The sequence below is a fragment of the Danio rerio genome, chromosome 19, assembly GCF_049306965.1.
Source record: "Danio rerio strain Tuebingen ecotype United States chromosome 19, GRCz12tu, whole genome shotgun sequence".
NCBI lineage: Eukaryota > Metazoa > Chordata > Actinopteri > Cypriniformes > Danionidae > Danio > Danio rerio.
Window position 1 is genome coordinate 36542063 of NC_133194.1, and position 27897 is coordinate 36569959.

Genomic DNA, 27897 nt, shown 5'->3' on the forward strand with positions numbered 1-27897 from the left:
GATATTGCTAGGTGGTTGCTAGGTTGACCACTGAGCGGTTGCAAGGGCATTGCTAGATGTTTGCCGGATGTTTGCTAGGTTGTTCTGGGTGGATGCTAATGCATTGCTAGGATGCTCTATGTGGTTAATAAGGTGTTGCTTGGTAGTTGCTAGGGTGTTCTGAATGGTTGAAGAGGTGTTGCTAGGGTGGTCTGAGTGGTTGCTAAGGCATTGCTAAGCGGCTGCTAAGGTGTTCTAGGTTAGGCTAAGGTGTTGCTAAATGGTTGCAAGGTGTTTGCTAGGGTCTTCTGAGTGATTGCTAAGGTGTTGCTTGGCATTTGGTATAGTGTTCTGATTGGTAGATGCTTGCTAAGATATTGCTAGGTGGTTGCTAGGGTGTTCTAAGTGGTTGCTAAGCAGTTACTAAGGCATTGCTAGGCGGTTGCTAGGGTGTTCTGACTGGTTGGTAGGTGGTTGCTAACATAAACGATCATGTTCTAGCATGAATAAGCATGTTGCTAGCATGTTTCTAGCATGTTTCTAGCATGAATTAGCATGTTTTAGCATGGTTCCAGTATGAATTAGCATGTCTCTAGCATGTTTCCAGATTTTTAGTCTGTATGGATTATTATGTTGTTAGTGTGTTCAGTGTAAAGCAGGGGTGTCCAAACTCGGTCCTGGAGGGCTGGTTTAGCTCCAACCCTAATCAAACACACCTGAACCAGCTAATCAAGCTCTTACTGGAAATACTAGAAACCTCCTAGCAGTTGTGAGGCAAGTTGGAGCAAAACTTAGCAGGACACCGGCTCTCCAGGACTGAGTTTGGACACCCCTGATGTAAAGTCAATGGCAGGTTTTTATAATGGAAGTCTATGGGACACTTGTTAGGGTGCCATAAGTAGTTGCTAGGGTGTGGCTAGTAAGTTAAAAGGTTATCCGAGTTACATGAGCCCAACTTTAGGTCTGTATGACAGTCTGCTTCAAAGTTATCAGGTCATAAAGTTTGGTCCAATGTTAAGTCTATGGGACTTTTCTGAATTTTCCAGGTCAGTTTTGGGAAAACCGTAAGTCGGATCAGTTGGAAAAGAAATAGCAACCCGAATCAGACCAGTTGGGAGGTTTGGTGTTGAACCGTCTAGGAGGAGATGCATATAGAAATTAGACTCAGAAGAAGATGGAAGAAGAATATGTTTCTGTAGTATAACAGTCCGTTGCCTTAATGAATTAAACTGCGTTAATAAATGAAAATTGTCTGTATGGAAATACATATAAATATCTATTATTTATTTAGCTGTAAAATCGAATATACAATATATACATACACTAAATCTATAAAATCATCTAAATCTATTCATAGATGTCTTTTAAGAGAACCAAATAAACAAAGAGACTTGATTATGTGAACTTTTTATTGCAAAAACTGAAAAAAGACAAAAGTACAACCATCTCAATATTGCATTTTTGGTCTTCACTAAATAGTTTGAAGGCTAAAAAGCCATCAAATGTAAACAACCCTCCACATATTTGTTTATGAATATTAAAAAATAAGTAAAGCCAAGTGTAAATACAATCCTTCTTTTAATATCAGTGATCCAAATGTAAGAGTTGCGGATACAAATGTGTGAATTCAAAACATATAAAATAAAGATGAAACACACCACATATAAAAGTGAATCTTTCCAGTAGAAAAATGAATGTGCAGTATCGTGAAAATAATAAGCAAATAACATGTAAAAAGTCACAGCATGGTTCTGTAGCACAAGTTACACTCTACTGTAAAAAAGGATGTTTTTTTATGTCACTTACACAGTCCAAAGTGAGGGAGTCAGTAAGCATTTATAAATCAATCTAAAAGGGGTGCATTTATTTGATCAGAAATACAGTAAAACGGTTCAATTGTAAAATATTATAGTAGAGTAATGGTTTACATTTTTATTTATAGCTGAGATTTAAAGCAGAATTTACAACATTAATAATCCAGTATTCAGTGTCACATTTTTAATACATTTTTTTAAATTTTGTTTGGATTATAAATCAAATAATATGTGCACTAAATTATGAATAATAACTCTTCACAATTACTATTTTAAGTACATCATTAAATAAAGCCTCTTTAAATAATAAAAATCTGATTTAAAGTTGAGTGGAAACTGTGATACATTAAATTTTTGAGGATTTTATGATGAAAAAGATCCAAAACAGCAATTTGTTTGAATTATTTGATCCTTTTTTTGAATTTTAAAGTCTTACAGTGTCCTTTATTAATAAAAGAAAGTATAATTGTAATGGTACTTTTGACTAGTACTCATTTATAGTTCAATATATGAAGCATGATAATAATATTAATATACTGATGATAATAATAATAATAATAATGATAATAATAATATTTTGATGATGATGAGAAGGATAATAATAATATATTGATAATAATAATAATATATTGATAATAATAATAATACATTGATAATAATAATAATAGACAATATTAATAATATATTGATAATAATAATAATAAAAATAATTGATAATTATAATAACAATATATTGATAATAATAATATATATTTTTTCAGAGCAGATCATATCAGAATTATTTCTGAAAGATCATGTGACTCTGGAGACTACAGTACTAATACAGTATATAACAGGAGTAATAAAAAAATTATAAACCTGTAAACCACATTAATTAGTAAGGATGTTATTTTAAATTGCATTAATATGCAACAATATTACAGCTTTCCTTTATTTTGATCAAATAAATGCACCCTTGGATGGTGAGCAGAATAGACTTCTTATAGACATGTAAAACACTATCCCACACCTCTGACTGGCAGTGTAAAAGTCCACAAGGATCCATAAACAAGTGAAAGGAAAGGAGAAGTTCTGTTCCAGATAATCCAGTCTCTAATGACTCCTCCACTAGATGGCATTGTTACCCATGAAGTGAAGTGATCGACCTCTGAATTTCAGCAGCTTCCCTCAAAGTAAACCAGAGTCTTTTTTTTCAGCAGCAGCTTTGAGGTCTTCAAAGAGAAGAGAGAAAGTCCTTCAGACCACCTTTCTTGCCCTGTTGTTTGTTTTCCAGCATGAGGATCTTCTTGAGACGAGCGAATGGTGACGATTTCACACTGCTGGACTTTGATGATGAAGATGAGCTGGTGTTTGAAGATGCTGACCTGCATTAAAAAAAGTAATGTTGTCACAATACTGGAATTTCCAACGTTGATATGACACTTAAAAAATACTGATGCTAGATACCATTTTATATACAAGGAGGAAATACTGCATTAATTTAAAAACGACAGTAAATATGAAGGTCTTAATTTATTCATTAGCATAAGTAAAAATCTCAATCATGGTTCAGGATATTTACTACCAGTATTTGAATCAGCCCAGCTATTTCAATAAATATTTAAATGAATTAATAAAATATATCAAACATAATATAAAAATAAATCAAATAAAATTAGATAAAAACAAATCAAACAAACCTTTAAAAAAAAAAAAAAAAAAAAAAAAAATCGAACATTAAAATAAAATAAATAAAAACAACAAAAAAACCTAAACCAACAACAACAAAAAACAATCAAACTTTAAATAAAACCAAAAAAATTACAAATAAACAAAAACTGATTAACTAACCTAAACAAACAAAAAAGCAACAACCAAACATAAAAAAATACAAATAAACAACTACAATTACAAATAAAAAAACTAATTAACTAGTCTAAACAAACAAAAAGCAATCAAGCAAAATAAATTAAATAAAAAAATGTCAATTTTTTCAGGTTTTTAAATGTTTGATAAGTATTTAAAATTTTTAAAAGTTATCTGACATATAAAGTTGAAGTCATTTATTCATTGATTTATTTTCTTTTTCAAATATTTCCCAAATGATGTATAACAGAACAAGGAAATTTTCACAGCATTTCCTATAATATTTTTCTTCTGGAGAAAGTCTTATTTGTTTCATGTTTGCTACGTCTATAAATATTATATTTAGAGATGTGTTGAACAAAATCATCTTTTTCGTTTACCTTGGTGTGCTGCTGGGTGTTCTGTTTGCCACAGATTTGGGAGTGGCCCAGTTGACTGTCTGTGGTGTTCGGTGTTTGCTTGCGCTTCCAGGCGTACTTTTGTGTTTTGAAAGGGACACCAGAAGCTCCCGGTTCATTCCAGGTTGTCTGGACACTTTATTACAGGTGTGACAGGTCGCCATCTAGAACAAGAAAACAGCTCGGTTAAAAATTAAAGTCAAAATTATTATCCCCCTTAAGAAACACAAATATATGTTAGTTTTTATTTGATTGTTTTTAAACATACAGTTGTCCAATGACTTGCTTAATTAGTTTCCTGGTTAAGTCTTTAAATTGCACTTTTAAGTGCTTTAATTCTAGTATCTTGCAAAATTAATAATATATTAAAATATTAAATACTCCATAATGGCACAGAAAATACTAATTTATTTAAATTTTTAAGAATTTGTTGTAAAACATATCTCCTTTTTAAACACCCCCTGGTAAATAATTGAAAACGAATTAAAAATACACATCAAGGAAGAAAAAAAGTACTAAACTAATACATAAAATAATCGATTGTAACATTTTAAAAGTATAAAATTCACACACAAAAAAAATGCAAATAATGGAAAAAACTATTCAATTGTAAAGAAAACACAAAGAATGTCTGACATCAGATTAATTTAAAACATCAGATGTAAAACAGGGATTTTAAACATGGAACTGAAATAACATTGATGATCTTAATCTTTTTAAACGAATAGTGTTGACAGAAAAGTATGCCATATTTCCATGTCTCAGCTAACAAAAAAAAAAATGGATTGCCCAATCCATTCACGTCAACTATACAGCCGCACACAAAAGCCAAACACAACAGCAATACAATTCAATCTTCAACATTAGTAAAACCAACATCTATGCTTTTTGTATGTGGTTAAACTTCCAAGCTAACAAGTTTTTCTTGCTAGTCATGACCATGAAAACACTCATCTGAGGTATTTCACAAACTCTATGTGAACGTGAGCTCTATATAAAGCAAAGCACAGGCCAAAAGAACACTCAACACATGCCTGAAGGCCAGAAACTGACAAAAGCCACAACTAAATAAAGCTGACCAACCACTGCCGCTTCCAAACTTCAGCTTCAATAGCGAACACTTATAATCACCAAAAAATAATAATTATAATAATAAATAAATTATTAAATTAAATGATAAATAAATTAAACAAAATAAAACTGATAGACATGTTCCACATATAAAAACAAATTAATAATGAAAACCGCTTCTCTTTTGAACTATTCAAATAAACTTGTAAAATATATCACAACAGCAGTGTAAAAATCTGCATAATAAATCACATCTTAAAAATAATACAACAGAAAATACTGTAGATCATTGTTCAAAATATTACTGTATTTTTGATCAATAAATGTAGGCTTTTTACATCTTACAGACATCTCAATCCCATTCAAATTATTTTATTATTTCTAAACGTATGATCAGAAAGAACTGCGCCAATTAAGTCATTTTATATAACTCATTCTGTTTAGACTTACCGACACAAAGGCAGCCATGGTTTGTTGAGGTAAAAAGTGGCTAAGTTGAAATGTAGATGATTTGAGATGATCCAGGGATGTGTGTGTGTCTGCGTGAAAGCAGCTGTGTTTACTACAACAGCCTTCATGTCTGGAGATTTAAAGAGCAGGATAAGCCAATCAGCTGCAGTGGGAGGTGGAGTTTGCATGAATGACTCTGGACTCTGATTGGCTACTGAAGGAACAATGTGTAACATCTGAACAATTATTTATGGAATGTCTCAGGAGCCTCACAAAAATTGACATGACTATTATTAAATAAGGGGATAAGCATGATTTAGTGCTGCTTTTACCTAATATTTTAATGTGAATTGAGAACTGAGATCAAATAACTTCTACGATCATTATTTATAAGTTCATAATGATTTAAATGATATCTTTTAATTCAGATATGCCATATGTTTCATTATATTCATGTATTTTTCAATCAAGAAACCACTGTAAGTGCTTGTTCCTGTGTGTAAAATTTGTAATTATGGTAGTAATCTTAGTGTAATCTTTATTTGTTCATTCGTTTGTTTAGGTCAGTTGGTTTGTTGTTTGAGTTATTTGTTTATTTGTTTGATTGGGGAGGTTGTTTGCTTATTTGGGGTGGGTTGCTTGTGTGATTGGGTTTGTTGGTCGTTTGGGTTGGTTGGTTGGTTGGTTGTTTGTTTGGTTGTTTGAGTTGGTTGTTTGTTTGTTTGTTTGGGTTGATTGTTTGGGTTGGTTGGTTGGTTGTTTGAGTTGGTTGCTTGTTTGTTTGTTTGTTTGGGTTGATTGTTTAAGTTTGTTGGTTGTTTGGGTTTGTTGGTTGTTTGTTTGGGTTGATTGTTTGGGTTTGTTGGTTGTTTGTTTGTTTTTTGAGTTGTTTGTTTTTTGATTGTTTGATTGGGTTGTCTGTTTGGGTTGGCGGTAAGTTTGTTGGTTTTTTGTTTGTTTGGGTTGATTGTTTGGGTTGGTTGGTTGTTTAAGTTGTTTGCTTGTTTGTTTGAGTTGTTTGTTTGGGTTTGTTCGTTGTTGGTTTTTTTGCTTGGGTTTGTTGGTTGTTTGTTTTAGTTGTTTGTGTTGTCTGTTTTACTGTTTGTTTGTATTTGTTTGTTTGTGTTGTTATTTTTTTTCTTTGTTTGGGTTGGTTGGTTATTGGGTTTGTTGGTTTGTTTGTTTGGATTGTTTGTTTGCTTGGGTTGGTTGTTTGTTTATTTTGGTTGGGTTGTTTGGTTGTTAGCGATGCAGTGGTGCAGTAGGTAGTGCTGTCGCCTCACAGCAAGAAGGTCACTGGTTTAAGCCTCGGTTGGGTCAGTTGGTATTTCTGTGTGGAATTTGCATGTTTTTTCCTGCTTTGCGTGGGTTTCCTCCGGGTGCTCCGGTTTCCCCCACAGTCTAAAGACATGTGGTACAGGTGAATTGGGTAGGCTAAATTGTCCGTAGTGTTTGAGTGTGAATGAGTGTGTATGGATGTTTCCCAGAGATAGGTTTCAGCTGGAATTGCATCCGCTGCTTAAAAGAAAAACATATACTGGATAAGTTGGCGGTTCATTCTGCTGTGGCGACCCCAGATTAATAAAGGGACTAAGCTGAAAAGAATGAAAGTAAATAAATGAATAAATGAATGTTAAGTAATGAATGAGGTTGTTTGTTTAGGTTATTTGTTTGTTCGGGTTGGTTGTTTGTTTTGGTTGGGTTGTTTGTTTGTTTAGATAGATTGTTTGCTTGGGTTAGTTGGAGTAGTAATTTAAAAATTAAAATTAAAACGCCCTAAAAAGCTTTTTGCTTAAAAAAAAATAAATAAAAGGTGCCCTGATATAGACCATTATAGAATAAAACTAATAATAACATTTTACTTAAGTCCAGACCTAATAAAGGTATAGTTTTATTCCATGATGTATAAATACATCAATCCTTGGCATTTGACCACAATGCTGACCACACTAAACAAAGAGCTTCAGAAGAACATGAGATCAAGATTACAGATAAAATAGGAAACTCCACTACTAAATACTAGTTAACCACAACTATAAAAGTTGTCTGGTTGTCCATATAAAGACTGCAGAGTCTGTCATATCCTTTAATCTCCATCATACAGCTCAGGCCCAGAATAACTTTCATCCATGATCAAAATCTGCCCATTAAGCAGGGTCGTAAACACAATGCTCAAAGCAGAGACATTCAACACAGTTGGCAAAGAAATGAATCCTTAGGATAAACACTGTGTCAATATTAAGCAACGATTCAGACGGGGATGAGAGATGAACATAGTTTTTTCTGCTTTGATGTTGAAAGCTTATCTAACTAAATTAAATGATGATGAAACTGTGGTGTTTTACACACACACATGAAAAAAAATCAAGCTGGTTAATTCACATGGTCAATTTCTAACATCTGTTGGTTAATGAATTCTTTCTGGGTAAAAATATTTTAAGAATTGGAAATGTGAGAGCAAAAATTCATATTTATGATGGCCAAAACCCCAAAGCTCCATTCTGAGAAGTTAATGTAATTAGTTTGCTGACACCAAGTAACTAATAGGAAAAGCAACAAAGAGAGAGGATGACTGCATATAGATCATCCAGTAAACATAATAATTGTTTGAGGCTTTTTTTCTTACTTAAACCTTTTCAATCTGCCCAAATGAACATGCACGTTGTGGTCTAAAAGTTTGAGAACATTTTCCCATTTAACAGTGACAAGTTAATTCAAAAGTTAACGGTCACCCATGATGCAAAATCAACTTTTGAAAGCTGTTTGAACATAACTGTGTGTATAGGTCTAGTGTGTTCACAGCCATATTGGAGTCATTTAAACAAAAGTCTATCTTTTTTAATTTCCTGACATTAAATCCAAATCCCAGTGATTTTGAGGCACGCTACAACACGATGAATAGGAGTGCATTTACCCCAAACACTGAGTTGACTGACAGGAGCGTATTAACAGGCCTCCGTAGTAATACGTATACAAATATCCACAGAACAGGATTTGCTAAGAAACTAGGATTAAAAGATCTGTTCCAACTCTCTATGATCAGCTGCCCCTCATGTTTGTAATAAAAAGAAGTAAAAAAATATTATTGTTTTATCTTTAATTGTTAATTGCTAAATATACTGTTATCTACTGTTTTCATTTTCTTTCACTACTGCGATGTCATTTGTATTCATGTTATGTTTAATGTAAACATCACAATTGTTTTGGCAATACAAATGTAATTTTTGTCATGCCAATAAAGCAAGTTTGAATTTGAAAGACAGAATAAAATCTCAATACTGTTTTGTTCTATAAAGCTGACAATTTTTTTTTTAATTTTAAATAAAACATTGTGATTTAGAGCTTTTTTTTTTCAGAAAACAACAATTGGTCAAAATATCCCAATTTTCCCATTGTTATGATAGAAAATGCCACCAAATATAGCTTTTTTTAACTTGTCTGAAGTGCAAAAGATTGGTTTAGTGCTGTCTAAAAAGTCAGAAGTATTAGCCCCCTTTCATTGCTTTTAAAATTTTTTTTTTAAATATTTCCCAAATTAAATTTAACATTTTCAAAGTATGTCTGAATTATCTTCAGAAAGAAGCAAATGTTTAATTGTATATTTATTTAGGCTAAATTAAAACCTTTAAAATGATTAGCCCCTTTATATTTTTTTCGATATTCTACAGAACAAACCAGTTATACAATAACTTGCCTAATTACCCTAACCTGCCTAGTTAACTTAATTACATTTTTAAGCCTTTAAATGTCCCTTTAAGCTGTATAGAAGTGTCTTGAAAAATATCTAGGAAAATATTATGTGCTGTCATCATGACAAAGATAATATAAATCAGTTATTAGAAATGAGTTGTTAAAACTATTATGTTTAGAAATGTGTTGAAAAAAATCTTCCCTCTGTTAAACAGAAATTGGGGAAAAAAAGGGGTGCTAATAATTCAGAGGGGCTTATAATTCTGACTTCAACTGTATGTTAATGAAAACATTGCATCTTTTTGTTATTGCATGCAATAAAATCCTTTAACTGTCAGCGCCGATAGCAGTCCCAAATTTGAATCCTATCTTTCCTTTTGAAGGACCTTTCCTTTCCTTTTTACATCAGACTTGCAATACAGTGGTCCCTCATTATTCGTAGGAGTTACATTCTAAAAATCACCTGCAATAGGCGAAATCGTGAAGTAGTCAGCTTTATTATATTTTATTTTTCAATTATTATAGATGTTTTAAGGCTGTAAAACCCCTCACTACACACTACATACATTTTTCTCAGACAGGCATTACTATTTTCACACGTTTCTCTCTTGTTTAAACACTCTCAAAGTTCAAACATTCATAGAAAAATAAGTCCAGCATTATAGAATGAAACCAAATATTAAAACCATTTGATTTTCATTTATTTATTCTGTTATGGTGCCCTACAGCCATGTAACATCTACCTTTTTTCAAGTATGTCCTGAAGTTCAACTTTTTGTCCGATGGTTAGCATCTTTCTCTGCCTTTTGAGTGCAAAAGCAGGTGCCTTTGAGGGTGCAGAACAACTGGTCAATGTGGGGAGAAAACTTGCAAACTACAGAGCACTTCAGAGTCACACTGTAACAGTCAGCACGCAGAACACAATGCGCTAATCAAGACGCAGAACAAAATGCGATGTAGAAAAAAGTATGTCAAATTGCATTAAAAAAAAATCAGCAAAACGGCGAGTCCGCCAAAAGTGAACGGAGCAATAGCGAGGTACCATTGTATTGCATTTTGAATGTCTTCACAAACCTTCAGACTACAGATACCTCCATATTAGCCATGCATAATATCTAACTGATATGAGCTGAACGGAAGGGTTTAAGTGTTCTATTAATAGTCCAAAATACTGAAATACCCTCAGCCCAGAAGCCACAAGCCGGACTAGACAGTCAGTCTGGTCTGACCTTGTGCTGAGTCTCTAGATGCCACAGCTGCCCTTGATATGCAAGCCTGGCCAAGTAATATATGTGTGTGTGAGAGTGAGAGAGTTTAGCTATTGATATGTGGAGGCCCATCTGCTTTCCAGGGCGATCGATGGATCTGTGGTTCACCCTTCCCCTTTGACCAAATATGGAAAAAGCTGCATCACTGATTCTTTCCCTGAGGGGAAAACAGGATGTCACACACATCAAGCAGAACCTGCATCAAGCGCTGGCTGGAAAAAGCCAAGGCTGCTGGCACAGATGCTTCGCAAAACGTTGAAAGATCCACAAGCACCATCTGAGCTTTCCGTTGGAGGTGTGAAAACTTTCCAACCCGGAGGTGACAACAACTAAGAGACTGGAAATGCATGTGCGCTACAAATTTGCATATTTTTTTATCTTACATTTGACATAAATTAGAGCATTGCAAATATAAGCAGCCAAAAAATCTTTTAGCAAACATTCTGCGGTGCACTACTCCTAATAGATTTACAATCTGTGACCCACAATGCCTTTAGAACCAGAAAATACATTTTTAAGAAAATTGCTTAACTTTTAGGTAGAAATAAAAAGCAGCAAAATGAAGACCTGTTTCTAAAATGCATGAAAGATTTAAAAAAGTCATGATGATTAATTATTCAAAGATTCATAATGATTCATAGTCAATTATTTTCTTTCGGCTCAGTCTGCATTTCAGAGATCACCACAGCGGAATGAACTGCCAACAATTCCAGCTTATGTTTTATGCAGCGGATGCCCTTCCAGTTGCAACCCAGTACTGGGAAACACCCACACACTCATACACTACAACCAATTTAGTTTATTCAATTCACCTATACCGTATGTCTTTGGGCTGTGGGGGAAACCGGAGCACTCAGAAACCCACGCCAACACAGGGAGAACATGCAAGCTCCACACAGAAATGCCAACTGGCCCAGCCTGGACTCAAACCAGCGACCCCCTTGCTGTGAGGCGACAGTGTTTTACCAAATCTACATACAGCATACTGTATTTGTAAAGATGAAATAGGCATTAATCCAACTAAGATATAAAAGGCTACTTAAAATAACTTGCTAAAGACCTGGCAGAGCTGTCACAAGCCACAGCGCGTCAAGCATTTCACTGCGAGAGACTGACTGGCTCTGACTGACTGAGAAGTTCAAGACCGAGAGTTTCAAGAGCCCTAATTCAACAAGGGACATGAGCTGGAATCAACTCATTTACACCCACTGACCCAACCAGTCAGCATTTCACCTTCCGCCTTCATCTATATGCTTCTGAAGTATTATTTTATTAACATTACTATATATCACAAAGAGAAAAAGCTGATGAATGTGCAGATGAAAGCTGCTGATATCAAATGAGAAGCAAGCAGTGATTTTCATAGCAACCCATGACTGAATGAATTTATTTATTTATTTATTTAAAAGGGACAATGCACAAAGATTACATTAACCTCAAAGAGGAAAGATGCATTGTGCCAGCTTGTAGCAGGATTGCTAATTTCCACCTGTAGTCCCTGGACAGGTTAAAATTAAAACAATAAAATCCAATTAATTAAAAAGTCAGTTTAAAACATTTAAGCATAATCGCATGAAAACTAAAACACTGCCAACTCAAAAACATCTCACAGTGTGTACAAATTTGATTTGACAAAAACCACCTCCTAGTCAGGCGTGAAAACATCTTATAAAACCATGGTAAAAAATAATCAAATAGGCAAGTACATTTCAATTAAGTTAAAAGTAAAAGTCTTTACACACTGAAGTCTGACATTTTCGTATCGTTTCTATGTATTTCTGTGTATTAATTAATCCATAACGAAAAAACGCAAAACATTTCAGAGTCCTTTCAACTAGTGATACTTTGTCCTCTTGTTAAAAAATAAATTGTTGTTTGAAATTAATAAATAAATAAAAATAAACTGTTAAAAAAATAATAACTTGTTCATTCATTTCCTTTGGCTTAGTCCCCTTAATTAATCGGGGGTCGCCACAGCAGAATGAACTGTCAACTTATCCAGCATGTTTTACACAGCCGATGCTCTTCCAGCTGCAACCCAGTACTAGGAAACATCCATACACACTCATTTAAACACAATTAGTTTATTCAATTCACTATTCAAATATTTATTTAAATGAATATTTATTTTATTCAAATAGGTCTGCTGTGGAAACCAAGCACCTACGCAAACACAGGGAGAACATGCACACAGAAACTGACCTTCTAGCTGTGAGGCGACAGTGCTAACCATCGAGCCACCGTGTCACCGGAAAATAAAAATAATAATAAATATTACGAAAACAATAATAATAATATAACAAGAATATTATCATTATAAACCATTATTTTGTATATTTTATAATTGTTTTAGGTTACATTTATTTAAAAATGCTAACAATACATATTACTACAATTTAAACCTTACATTTTCTATTAAAATACACACACACACACACACACACACACACACACACACACAAATATATTATGTAATCTATTCTTATTATGGCAAAGCTAAATTTTCAGCATCATTCCTACAGTTTTTAGTGTCGCATGATCCTTTGGGAATAAATGTAATATGCTGTTTTACTGCTTTCTTTATTATAACCTTAAAATATGGCATTAACCTAGAATGACAGATCCTCCATCTTAAAATAGATTGAGGCTATTTTTAAGCTCTGCTAGATCTGACGAACCATGCTGACAAACAGAGATATATGTTTTTCCATGACCTCCACCAAAGAGTTGAGAGATTGCATTGAAAATGTTCTGAATGCTTTTTTTGCTCTCAATGCTAACACACTAATGTAGGATGGGAAAATAAGACAGGCTTAATAGAAATGAACTCTACTGACATTGGCTCCCTATCAAGTTCATTATTGGCTCCTGCCAGAATCTTCCTCTCCCGCAGAGAAGCAAATGCCAGCAATGTGTGCAGAATCTAACAGTCTTACGCCTACCAGTCAACAGAGTCTCAGATACTGATACAGTGTGTGTTCGTGTAGAGCAGCACGTATAGCTCCAGAGCGATGCTACTGAGGGTCAAGGCAATGTGAATTGGTTAAAGTAGTTATGAACATATCTCCCCAGTTGACTAATTACATTAAGAGTTGCATACATTTTTGTATTACAAGGTTAAAAAATGTATCTAAATGTGCAACTGAGGCCTTATTTACATAAATATTTGCTAATTTGAATTTATTTATGGCACAAAATTCGAACATTGGATGAAGCCAATGTCATGCCTCCACGAGACTCACTCAAGGACACATCAACCATCTGTATATGCAACCTGTCATTCGCTTGGACTACAACTCCCATGATAAATCACCCACTACAGCTGTGAACAATTTGGACTCTGACATTACACACACTACATAAACCCTCAATTCAAACGCTGATCAAAATTTGTGAGTGTTTCTTTGTTTTGATCCCTGTACTGTTCTCAAGTTTAGGATTGTATTCTGCCTGCTCCTGTTGTTTGTCTGACCATCTTTCTTTAAGGGTCACGAAACACCAAAACACATTTTTTGAGATGTTGACAGTCATATACGTGTCCCACGCTGCTAAAAACACTATTAGGACACATGTATTTTACAAAAAAGTGAAAATGGGTACAACGTGATGTCTTATGAGGTGGGGCTTATTACCTGCCTATTAAGATATTGCTGTTTATTAGTACTTATATAGTATGATGTTGTTCTAAGGGCTAAGCTGAATAACAATATTATATTTGATTGCGTTCAAATTTATCAATACCAATGATAAAATCTGAACTTTTTTACTCTATATTGATCTAAGAGCCAATCACACAGCAGAAATGTGTAACAATGGGAATCTAGAAGTGTGTTGACATTAGAGATGTACCAAATTGAAAATTTATCAAATGAAATGTTATGCCATTTAATGGACCCATTTAATGTAGCTTCAGTCAATGTTGGGATACTCTGGAAGCATTAACAACTTATATCGAAATATATATTGTTATCGTTTAAAATGGAAAACAATTAGATTGCATTTTTTACCATATCAGGCAGCCCTACTTCTACATCTCTATTCCTACTCAATACATGAACCCAACTACTACCTTACTAACTATTAATTTGTAATTTATTGAGCTAAAAGTCTCTAATAGCAAGAATTGAACTTTAAAATAAAAGTGTGACCCAAATAAGAAGAGTGTAATAAATGTATTGTTCATTGTTTGTTCCTTTTTGTAAATATTAACTAATGGAAACATGTAACGTGTGTTACCAATGGATGAAACATTTTGTCCTCCTGTGTCTTGCTTCATTTCTAAATCTAAGCACAAGCACAGATCCTGTCATGCTTTAGAATGAGTCTTTTAAAATGGGAACTTTTCCGCTCTAAATCATCTTCCTGGCTTTTAGATCAAAGTCATCGGAGGCTAAATGAATCGCTATAAAAAGAGCATTTCGGTGTGCAAGAGATGTCTTTCTGCCAGACGAATGAGAATTATTGTGTGATGGTCTATTAACATAGCTCCTAAAAATAAAGAATCATACTCCTGGCTGAACTTCTAAACATTTGCATCATGTATTAGGATGCATTTTGAAAACAAGATTTCATTTGTGTCCCACAGTCTATTAAGAGTGCATAAGTAAGAGCAGGCTTTATTTTAAAGTGGAAGTCAATGGGAACTGCTTTTAGGGATACATCAATGATCCTGTGTCCTTCTGTGTCCTGATCTGTGTCCTTCAAAGCAACAGCAGCCAAAATAGTTCATTTTTAAATTAACGTTACATTACAACAGACTACTTTTTCATTGTATCCCCCAGATTAGTTAATATAGAGAAAATATGTTGCTTATAAACATAAAGAAGGACAAAAGCTTTAAAATCAGAAATGTTAAAAGTGGTTGGCTCATTGGATGTCCAGTCTGAGTCTGACCTGGGTCACATCCTGATCTAATTCACCCTCTCTCCCCCATACTTCCCTGTCTCTATTGCATCTATACAATAAGTACATTTTGAAAAATAATAATAATAAAAATAAATAAATAAAAATTACAATATTAAAATATGAATGCTTACATCTTAAATGTGCTTGATGTAATGTCATGGTTATAATCAGGGCTTGACATTAACTTTTTGGATCACCAGCCACAGTGGCTAGGAAATTTCTAACATTACTAGCCACTTGTCATTTTCACTAACCGCACTTTTGCTGTTGGAAAAATATATTTTACATGCATAAATTTGACTTTGACATGCTAAAATGACTTGATTTAGATGTTGTGTTCATTCATTTCACTTTTTGTGTGTGCTGTGTAAGAGTTGCTCAATGTGGATGAGCAAATGGGTTGTGTTGCATTGCAATTAATTTTTATTTCACATGACTTTACAGGGCTCAAAGTTAAGGATTTAACAAATTTATCTCTGACCACACCAAAAATAAATAATTATTTATTAGCCACTAATTTTTAATAATGTGTCAAAACTAGCAAAGTGTAGCTATATACATGCACCTTTTAAGTCAACAAATTTTTCCTTAAAAAAAAAAAAGACATTTAAAAAAAGAACTACTGTCATGTATTTAAATGTCCACTGTAATCTTTCCTGGATTAAGATCCCAGATCACCAGTTATCTACATATAAAGTGTGTGCTAATCTCATATTAAAGCAATGTTATTGTAAAAAATGACAATAAACCACATTAACAAAAATAACTAAGCAAAAGAAAGCAGGTAAAAAACATGCTGTGAGTGATACTGAAAGGACGATCACATGCACACGGTTAATGTCAGGCCTGTTAATAATCAGTTAAAGGAATAATTAACGAAAGCAGTAACCGCTTAATTTCTCGGTAGCATGATAGTATTATTAGTAGCGATGATGCTGCTGAAAACTTGTAATGAAGTAATAATAAAAATGAATAAAAATTAATCTATTAAATCAAAATAATAATGCTTTCACAGAATATTTGACAAGATCACATGGCCTAATACCATGACTTTATCTCCACATTAGGTGTACATTATTTTAAAATAATTCAACAGCTTATTGTCAAGTCCTGCTTAAACATTCTAGAGTTTAACATCTGTATGATTTTTTTTTACAAAAATTTTAATTTTAATTAGCAGTTTTAAACACATTCATTTATTTATTTATTTACTGTATATTTTGTTTTATTTATATTTTATTATCAGACAATAAATGTAACATAACACTCGTCTTTCACATGATGACAGTACATAATATTTTACTAGTTATGCTGCAAGATATTAGTATTCAGCTTAAAGTGCCATTTAACGTCTTTACTTAGTTATTTTACTAAAGTTATTAAGGTTAACTAGGCAAGTTAGGTGAATTAGACAATTCATTGGTTTTATATGTATCTAATCAGGAAAAAACAATTCTTTAGGCGGCTAATAATATTGACAATTTTTTTAATATTTTTAAATCTTTATGATTCCAGCCAAGCTAAAATAAATAAGACTTCCTCCAGAAGAAAAATACAATAGAAAATACTGTGGAGATAAATCCATGCTCTGTTAAACAGCACTTAGGAAATATGTTATAAATATGAATCCTTTGGTCTTCAACTCAACGTTAACATGGTTAACTATGTCAGTTTTCCATTCATACATCTAATCTAATCTTAAACACCCACACTTATGATACTGAGGGCAGAAAATAAACTGAAGTGGACATAAAACAGGTGGACTGGACCTCACCATAGCATTGGAGGCTCTTTTAAACTTTTGCAGGACTGCAGTCTGTTCAGCGCTGAGTCTCTTTCCTGCAGACTCTCTCTTTAGAAGTCGTCTGATCCTCGCCGTGGGCTTCCGCTTGGGCCGCAGACGCACGTGATGATTGCCCAGTTTCCGCCACTCGAAACAGAAGGGGCAGATTATAGACTGCGGCAATGCAGCGGCTGAAACAGAGGGAGAAATATAGATGAGGTTTTTGGCATGGCAACTGGTTAAAATAAAGCAGGTGATGCTGTGCTCTATTCTGAGGAGGGTTTGGCATTTTGGACTTTGGAAAACAGCTTTTGCAATATGTGGTCATCCAACCCCGCTGTCGGGCAGTCTTTGAGGTTTGTGAAGGCCATAGAAATGGATTCTAGTTTGACATCAGGAATTGTGGTAGAACTTAATGGATCTAGCTTGGGTCACCCTACCTTTTAAGACCAACTTTCTCTTGTGTTGCTTACAAGGTCTTGTGTAGACAATAAACATTGGTAATGTTATCTGTATCCACATATTTTGCCTGTTCTATATAGGGGTTGAGAAAGTTGTAATCTTTACAAGCACAATGTTTACAATATATTATGTTGGGCCTACAATCATTAGATTTTTATATTTAATTCAAACATCTAATCTAATCTAATATTTCATTCATTCATAATCTAATCAAAGTCCATCTAATTTCTACATTCTTAAACAAACATTTGACCAAACCATGGCTATTTCATGGCAAGATCAACAAATAATAGCCTAATACATAATACTAATAATACATACTAATCACTTCAATAACAACTTTATGTTTCAATAAAAGTTTATCCAAAATAAGCGAATATAAATAAAAACAGAATACAAAACTTTACAGTAAAACATTAGATTTAATTTTGCCCTTTAATCTTTTGAAATATTTAAAATTAGATAATTAAAATCTGGAAAATTATACCATTTAGCCAACTGCTAACATTATTAGGTTGCTAGCATGGTTCTAACATGATCTACACTGCTAGCATGATTTATCAGACGTATAGATGTTTATAGCATGATTTAGCCAACTGCTAAGCATGTTGTTAGCATGGTTCTAACATACTAACGCACTGCTAGCAGGGTTTATCAAATGGATGGATGTTTATAGCATGATCTAGCCAACTGCTAACATTATAGCACGTTGCTAGCCTTGTTCTAACATGATTATCAAATTGCTAGCAGACTTATCAGATAGATTGATGTATGAATCAATCTAGCGGAGAAATTAAACTGGTCGTGCCGAACTGAGTCTGGTTCTCTCAAGGTTTTTTTTTCTTCACTCTCCTATTGGTGAAGTTTTTTTTCCCTCTCCGCTGTCACCAATGTCTTGCATGGTTCAGGATCTGAAAAGCTACTCATCGATGAATTTGCTCTTCAGTGTTTGGACTCTCAATAATGACTTCAAACCACACTGAACTGAGCTAAACTGAACTGAACTTAAATACTAAAAACTGAACTACCCTGATCCAGTTACTATGACCATTTATGTGAAGCTGCTTTGACACAATCTACATTGTAAAAGCGCTATACAAATAAAGCTGAATTGAATTGAATGAATGTTTATAGCATGATTTAGCCAACTGCTAACATTTTAGCATGGTTCTAACACACTGCTAGCATGTGGATGGATGTTTATAGCATAAGTTAGCCAACTGCTTAAATTTTAGTATGTTGCTAGCATGGCTCCAACATGATTTTCACACTAGCATGATTTATTGGTTGCCTTTTTAACGTTTTTTTGTTTAGATAGATAGACGGATAGATAGATGGAGAGACGTATAGACAAACAAACAGACAGACGGACAGACAGAGGAACAGACAGACGGACAGACAGACGGACGGACAGACGGACAGATAGACAGACAGAAATTATTTAATATACAAATATATTATATATATAATAATAATTATAATAACTTGCCAGTGCTCTGATGCCTCTGCCTGTAACAAAAACAAAAAAAGCAGAGTTAGGCTGTAAATCTCAGACTAAAATAGTTATTCTCAAATATTGCAGCATATGAATAATTCACAGTCTTGGCATTGGTCTTGTGCCCCATCTAAAAGTAAGCCTGCGGTTTGTTTATATCTTATAGATTCATACATGCAGGGTAGAAACTCTGCAACAGTGTGTGAATAACAGAAAATGCTGCAGTCTGGTATACACTCAGTCTAACAACAATCAATGCACTCAGTAAGAATTACAGCATGACTCCTTAAAAATACTGAGGTCAAAATGCTGTCGGTGCTTGAACTTATGACCGTGACTCCCCCAAGGCTTTCATTTCCCCCTCGAGACTTTATGAGTGTCCTTGCTAATTTTAGGAGATGGTGTTGTTCTGCCTGCCTCCGTTGTCTAAGCTTCATAATCCTGTCTAAAATTAGTTCACATTGCTAAAAGCTGCCTGTTGTTATTGTGTGGCACGTGTATGCTAACGGGGGCAGTTTAATTCTCATCATGCATTGCTCCATCATCTGCAAGTGTTTGTAATGCCACAGCGGATGTTTCCCAGCGTGTCCCACAGAGCCGGGGCAGACCTCTTGTTCCCATTGAGAGGACATTGAGCTGTTATCTGGGTGGTGATGAAGTGTGAGGGGAAATAATTCCAGCCTGCTGTGAAGTCTGATAAATGGCCTCCAAACATCCAAACACTTTACAGAGTTATGCATTTGTTTAGCAAATAAATAAATAAAAATAAATAATACAAATCTATTTTTGTTCAGGCTTTAAAAGTTTAAATGAAACATTTAACAAAACTCCCTTTCTCTCTGGCCCAATCCCAATTCTACCCCTTAGACTTCCCCTTACCCCTATTTTCTCGTTTTGCATGTTTACGTGACGGGATAGGGGTGTCCCAATGCTCTTTAGCCTGAACTCGTAGGGCTGGATAGCCCTTGAAACTGAGATTTTTCTTGACCACACTCGAAACCAAGGGTACGAAAATTTCCAATACACCATCAACAGCAGCAGCATAGCTTCACACAGAAGTTAGGAGATGCAAAACTAGTGTTTTTGTTGTCATTATTATGAATTTCTACAAAAAACAAGCACGTTTCAGTAAATTCATATTGGTGTTTGTGTTTTACTGTGATGCTTTAAAAAAACTAAATTAAAAACACTAAATTTTGCTGTCTATAATCACTTTTATTAACTCCTGTATAGTAGTCCGACAACATTCTGTCACCTGGTGACACCGAATACCCTGTCTGAAAAGTCTAGTGGCTGTTAATGACCTTTTTCCAGAGTCTGCTATAATGTTAATGTTGTTTTGGTTTGTTTACATAGATAATTATGGCCAGGGTGTAAATGCACAATACAGTTACGATCTTATTGCCACATAATATCATTATATGATAACATTATATAAGCCTGTAGTGATTTTCTAAAGATAAATACCAAAAAATAACACAACTGGAATAACTACAGCAGTCGCGGTCAACAATCTCATATGAAGCAAGAGATCATGATGACATGATGACGTGTGCTGCTGATGTAGGGCTGTCCCATTTCTCAGGGGTACATTTTGAAGCCCTTCCCCTTCACACTCTGTTTCTAGAGCAAAGGGCCAAGCGGAAGGGAAAGAGGTAGGGGTACAAAATAGAATTGGGATTGGGCTTCTCTCTCTTCATTCAGTGGATTTATTTTACGTTTATTTTGTGTCAGTAATTTAGTTTTTTTTTTAGCACTTTTATTGTAATGCAATTAAAATTGAATTTAAAAAAATCCGAAATGCATTACATCTTGTTTTTAAATTGTTGTCTTTTTTGACTTTATTTTGCAATTTTTTTCTATAATTTTCCTTACTTGACTATTTAACTTGTTTTAGTATTGTCTAAACGTAATGGTTTTATGACTTTTTTTTCCAAACTAAAATTTTGTTTTTATTGCAATAAAATGTTAAAAATATTTGCTTTCTTTTAGGAAACAAATTTGCATTCCTTTAATTTATACTTTTTGGCTTACACTTATTTCATTTTTTTGTTATCTCTCTGAGCTTTTATGAAAATGACAGAGAATATGCACGTGTTTGTTTATTTATTTATTTTTTAAAGTTTTTCGTAATTTTCCTAGGACAAATAATGGGTGCTGTTAAGTAGTTTTAGGACAACTTTGATGGAAGGTCTTGATTCACTTCAAATGCTAATTACTGTATTTTGTTAAACTACCAAAAACTTTAATTTATTAAAATACACTTCAGCATTGCTTCAGCATTGATTTTGCTATGTGTAAATTCGCGACAGTCACATCACAGAGTATGAGAATTAGGTAAGATTTCAAGTGCATTTAAACCATTTGTGTTAGTTTAAATGATAACATTTGTAGTTTTATAAAAAAAATAACTGTATTTAACTTTAACCAATGAAGACTATGCAGTGTTATTTGTTTACATTTATTTGTTCAATTTATACTCTAATCCAGATGAGCATTAAAAAAAAAATTAAAAAAAATCAATAAAACATAATGTGTTTCATGTATGCAGATTAACTGTCCTATTAAATCATTAATCACTAATTACACTAAGTGATCTGGTGAAATTATATTCATATACATATCGCAGAAAAAACATTGCAATGTCAAGTTTTTTCCAATATCATACAGCCCTACTTTATTTACAATTGATTTATCTTTCATTTTGAATCTGTGCTTAAGATAACTGTTTTCTTCCTTTTAATTAATTAATTCTGTGTAATTTATGAAACACTAACTGCTACTAGTTCCAACTAAGCCACTGGCTATGATTCTCCCTTGTGGAAATCTTATTTAAATAAATGTACCTATTTAATAATGCAGCTCCTTTTAAGTGCTCTCACAACCAGGATAAGAAAAAAGCCCTTGTAATTTAATTTACAATGTGCTGTCTAGGCAGGATTATTATCAACAAAGACTCTAAACCCCTGCGATAAAAATCAGGAAAGAGAATAATGCCCCATTACGGTGTTCTTCGAGCAACTCCAAACCGGACACAACAGCTTATATATACAGGCAGAAGTAAAACGTGCCTTATGATGACACCTGTGGAAGATATCGACAGTCAGCCTGCCATTTAAGAGGCTTAACACAAGAGATTTATAACAAGAATGCAACCTCTGCGCACTAACTTAAGAAGATCTCATAGCAAGCATTCTTTCAGACGACGGGTTCCAGTAAGTTACGCACAGAACCGCCGTGAGTCATTACAGATGTACCCTTCGCTCTCCCAACACAACAAGCCAACTAATGCTCAAAACATGCAGTGCGTGAAATCTGAACATGGGCCGGGGAGACATTTAATCCAAGAAAAACATGCCACAACCCAAGGCCGTGTGTTATTTATCTTCACTCTGCTGTGAGAACACAGTCAATATCTAATACACTTAAAAGCATTCCCAAGTGCTTATGAAATGTGCTTCAGTGTAAAATTGTGTTGATTAAGAACTGATCCAAAGTCATCCACGCTGAAAAAAATATCTGTTAAAAAACGCTTTCTGTATTTTGTGATTCACAAGTGTTTTTCAATTATTTACTGTTGTGAATTGCATTATGGAACTTTGATCTCTGCTTTGTTGTTTTTTGATGTTGAAAATTGAACTCTTTGTATTAATAAGGTGATTTTTAATGACATTACATTAGTGTAAAATAATATAATATATGAAAAATAAAAATAATATGTAAAGAAGTAAGTCTGTAAAACAACAGAAAAGATTTTAGCTTAATATACACTCACCAGCAACGTTATTAGGTACACCAGTCTAATCAGCCAATCACATGACAGCAAGTCAAGGCGATCTGCTGCAGTTCAAACCGAGCATCTTAATGGGGAAGAAAGGGGATTTAAGTGACTTTGAACATGGCATGGTTGTTGGTGCCAGACGGGCTGGTCTGAGTATTTCAGAAACTGCTGATCTACTGGGATTTTCACGCACAACTATCTCTAGGGTTTACAGGGAATGGTCAGAAAAAGATAAAATAACCAGTGAGCGGCAGTTCTGTGTGCACAAATGCCTTGTTGATGACAGAGGTCAGAGGAGGTCAGCTGAGGTCAGAAGAGGTCAGTGGATGCCATGGCCAGACTGGTTTGACCTGATAGAAAAGCAACAGTAACTCAAATAACCACTCGTTACAACTGAGGTCTGTAGAAGAGCTCCTCTGAGCTCACAACATGTCAAACCTTGGGCTACAGCAGCAGAGGACCACACCATGTGTCACTCCTGTTAGCTAAGGTCAGGAAACTGAGGTTACAATTCACACAGGCTCACCAAAATTGGACAATAGAAAATTGGGAAAATATTGCCTGGTCTGATGAGTCTTGATTTCTGCTGCGACATTCGTATGGCAGAAGGATGGTCAGAATCTGGCGTCAACACCATGAAAGCATGGATCCATCTTGCCTTGAATCAACGATTCAGGCTAGTGCTGGCGGTGTAATAGTTTGGTGGATATTTTCTTGCCAAACTTTGGGCCCATTAGTACCAAATATGCATTATGTCAACGCCACAGCCTACCTGAGTATTGTTGCTGACCATGTCCATCCCTTTATGACCACAGTGTACCCATCTTCTGATGGCTACTTCCAGTAGGATAACGTGCACGTCAAAGTGCGAATCATCTCAGATTGGTTTCTTGAACATGACAATGAGTTCACTATACTCAAATGGCCTCCACTGTCACCAGACCTCATTCCAATAGAGCACTTTTGGGATGTGGTGGAACAGGAGATTTGCATCACGGATGCTGCGTGATGCTAACATGTCAATATGGACCAAATTTTATGGAGAATATTTCCAGTACCTTGTTGAATCTATGCCACAAAGGATTAAGGCAGTTCTGAGGTAACAAGGGGTCAAACCCAGTATTAGTAAGGTGTACCTAATAAAGTGGCCAGTGACTGTACAACACTAACTTAGACAATATATCACTTTAAAATATAAAGATTGTTAATAAAAGTCACTTTTCAAACTTTTTAAGGTTAAAAGTTGATGGAAGAAAGATCAAGGTCCCATAATGCAATTCAAAAACATAAGGGGGAATATAAAAATAAAAACATGAATTACAAAATATGTAAAACTGCTAATTTACGGATATTTTTGACATTACAGTGGAGATCAAATTCAGAGAACAGTACTATTTTATACATTTTTGTGGTCACTGCTTGTTTGAATTCATCCGGATAGGAGCCATTTTAAACATTTTTCATGAGTTACATTAACATGCACACACACAATGAAAAAACTATGATCAAATTAAAGAACATTTTAAGATTCCTCATAGTTATTGGTGTTAATCTGTCAAGTTGATGGTTATTTACTTAAATTTTTTACAAACTTAAATATTTGACAAACCTAGCTAAAGGTTTTTGCTTTCATGACTTTGCAAGAAAGAAACTGAATGAAAGAAACTGTTTTCAATATGCTACTTTTTAAGCAATCCTGCGTCCTTCTTTTCTCATCCAATGTCATTATCAACATTAAGCAAAATAACTGCCAATACACTCAAAAAAATAGTTGAAGCAACACAATTATTGAGTTTATTTAAACAACGTAACTGTTTTATGTTTAATCCACTAAAATTTGTTAAAACCATTACGTTAATTTTATCAATTTGTGTTGGGACAAAATGAACAGTGTATCTTCAATATTTTGGTTTACTCCATTGGCAGACTATTTGGCTTGTTTTAAAGAAAACATACTTAATTATGATATCTAATTTCTGAAAACAAGAATCTTTTTTGCTCGTCTAGAAAATGCTTCTCGATTTAAGGATTATTAAATATTTAGATTAGAAACAAGACAAAAACTCTAATCAAGAAAAACTTTTGAAATGTGAACGAACCATGAAAACGTGTTTACAAACTGTTCTTTAGTATTGACACTTCATATAAACTGCAATGCTTTTTAAGATCAAAACACTGGTTAAAAAATTGTAATCTATAAAAGTGCAATTCATATATGCCGTGGGTGATTACTAGGGATGTTTCAAATGAGATGAGAAATTGTTCCCTTCACTTTCAGTATATTAAAGGAACAAGTGTTTAATAATGTTACATGTGGGATTAACCCAACACAGCGAACAAAAGCTGCTAAATTACTAACACACTGTTTAGCTGATGAGATTAGAGTGAACGTGCTAATTTCATCACATTCATGGTGCTTTTCTGCTATTCACAAAAAAAGTAAACAAGACGGGTAAAGTAAACTTCTGCATTAAAAAATATTTTAGCATTAAGATTAACAATTAGTTTTTAGTTAGTTTTTAATTAAAAATAGTATTAGCAGTAAATAAAAAATAAATATAAAAAATAAATAAGAATCATTTATATTGTGATTATGTTATTGATACATTAATCTTTCCCTACACCATTGAACCTTCAATAAATGATCAACAAATCTGTAAAAATGAGTGATTTACATTACTATTTTTCATTTATTATTCATTAAAACATTGATTGTACGTAATACGTTGTAACTATTTTTAATACTAATAAAAATAACCACAATACATTATTTAATTATCAATAACACTATTATTACTATTAAAATGATTAAACAATTACAATTATTCTACTGTCATTGTAATTTTATAATTTGTATTATTGCTGTTAAAACACTGACTCTATGTATTATGATATTTCTATTACAAAACAATAACATTTATTTAAACTATTGAGAATTGAACAGATATGACATTTTTTTTTACTTTATTATTAACAACATTAATTATTTGCAATATTATAATTATTTATTGCGGTTTTATTTGTAGTATTAATGATAAAAAATATTAATATTAATTTGTTTTATTATTAATACCATTATATATAAAACAAAACTGATTTATATTGCTAATACTATCATCATTTTGTCATTAAAACATTGATTTTGCATATTTATAATAATATACATTTTATTATTGCGCTCACACACACACACACACACACACACACACACACACACACACACACACACACACACACACACACACACACACACACACATTTATATTTTGATATAATATACAATAGTCAATAGAGAGGTTAACATTAATATTAAATTGTTTTGTATTAATATTAATAATAACCAAGTAATAGCAATATTGTTATTGTTATTATAATTTTACATTATCCATAGTTATTGCTAGTACTAACATATAAAATGTAATATAATACAACATCAAAAAACAAGAAAGATTCATATTGCTATTGTTATACTGTTTTGTCATTAAAATAGTGCTTACTCATATTACAAATACCGAAGAATAATAAAATAATCCACCTTACAAAATATAAAATAATAGCAATATATAAAGAATAGCAGTATTTATTATTATAAAACTAATAATGATCAGTATTTTTATAAACAATCTATAAAAAATCATTTTAATGTCACTTTGTCTCATCAGTTATGCTTATTATATTTTCATTGTAGTCTATTGTGTATTGTCAAAAAGCAGAAACTAAATCTCATCAGTTCAGTTCTCATCAGACATAAACATGATCTGCAATGTCTTCTGAAGTACATCATGAAGAGTTGACGAGGAGAATCCTGACATCTACTGGTGACTTCATGACATTACAGCCGTAAACATTAAGAAACGAATGTAAAATAGATTTCATGTCATGTAAAATATGAATAGAAAATGAAAATTAAAGTGTACTTACAGGAGAAAGCGCGACTGTTCAGGGCAAATGTCTTTGTACAGTAAAGAAGCCTTCAGTAAAAAGTTGTGGGTCATCGCGTCTGCGTTTCCAGCCAAGCCTTAGAGACAGAAATTCAGCGTCCGAACTTACAACAAACGCAACGAATTATCAGTTAACATTAATACTATGAGTAAACTGTAAAAATAAAAAAACACGTGCGTTATCCTACTCCAGCGTGAATGCAGGAAGTGCCCGACTCATAATACCCATAATTCCTCAATGCGACCGAGGAATTATGGGAGTGTGAGTTTTGAGCAACTGTCCTCAGGTCGTCGTGATTGACTGCTAAAGAGGATATTTAACAAGTGAATGCCATTTAGGTTGCTCGCACCTTCTTACTGAGTTTTGCTGATTTAATTTATTCTATATTGTATTTAGAACTATTATATCAATTTAATCACAGTTATTCATGTTATTAAACAACTAAATATAGCCTAAATATGACTATATTATAACTATAACTGCAATATGCTAGGATTATTGTGTGAGGGGTCTAAGTGCTATTTTGTTTCTAATACATAAATAAAACACAATAAAATAATTTGTTTTATCAGCATATATTACAGGACATAGTAGAATGTATCCTTAAGTCAAAATTAAAATATAAAAATCCCAAATATTTTTATCATGTAAATATATTTAAAATACAAATTAGATAGTCAAATATTATTACACTCTTAAAATGCTGTATTTTTGATAAACTATTTCCATAATTCTTTATTTCAATGATTTTTAAAAAGATAAACAGAACAGGATAAAAATCAAATATTGGTTCATAGTAGACACACAGTAAAATAACTGAAACAGAAAAGACTATAATATCAATAAGGACAACAATAATGATGGTTGCATATTCATTATCATCATTAATACTATAAAAATAAACAACCAATAATTATGATACAATAATTTGTATAATATAATATAATGTAATAATATTGTATAAGTTGGCAGTTCATTCTACTGTGGTGACCCCGGATCAATAAAGGGACTAAG

The 27897-nt window shown here is 33.3% G+C and overlaps 1 protein-coding gene across 2 annotated transcripts; it reads right to left on the reverse strand.

The window, feature by feature from the left end:
* Positions 1–1374: 1374 nt before the first annotated feature.
* On the reverse strand, positions 1375–27124 carry rmp24 (ribonuclease MRP subunit p24). Of its 2 annotated transcripts, XR_012394742.1 has the most exons (6): positions 26863–27124; positions 19155–19174; positions 17195–17394; positions 4019–4200; positions 2755–3157; positions 1375–1836 (listed from the first exon to the last, which is right to left on the reverse strand). XR_012394742.1 is itself a non-coding variant. In NM_001077280.1 (5 exon segments), coding segments are annotated over 5 exon segments (627 nt in total). In that variant the 5' UTR covers positions 26937–27046; the 3' UTR covers positions 1541–3006.
* Positions 27125–27897: the final 773 nt, after the last annotated feature.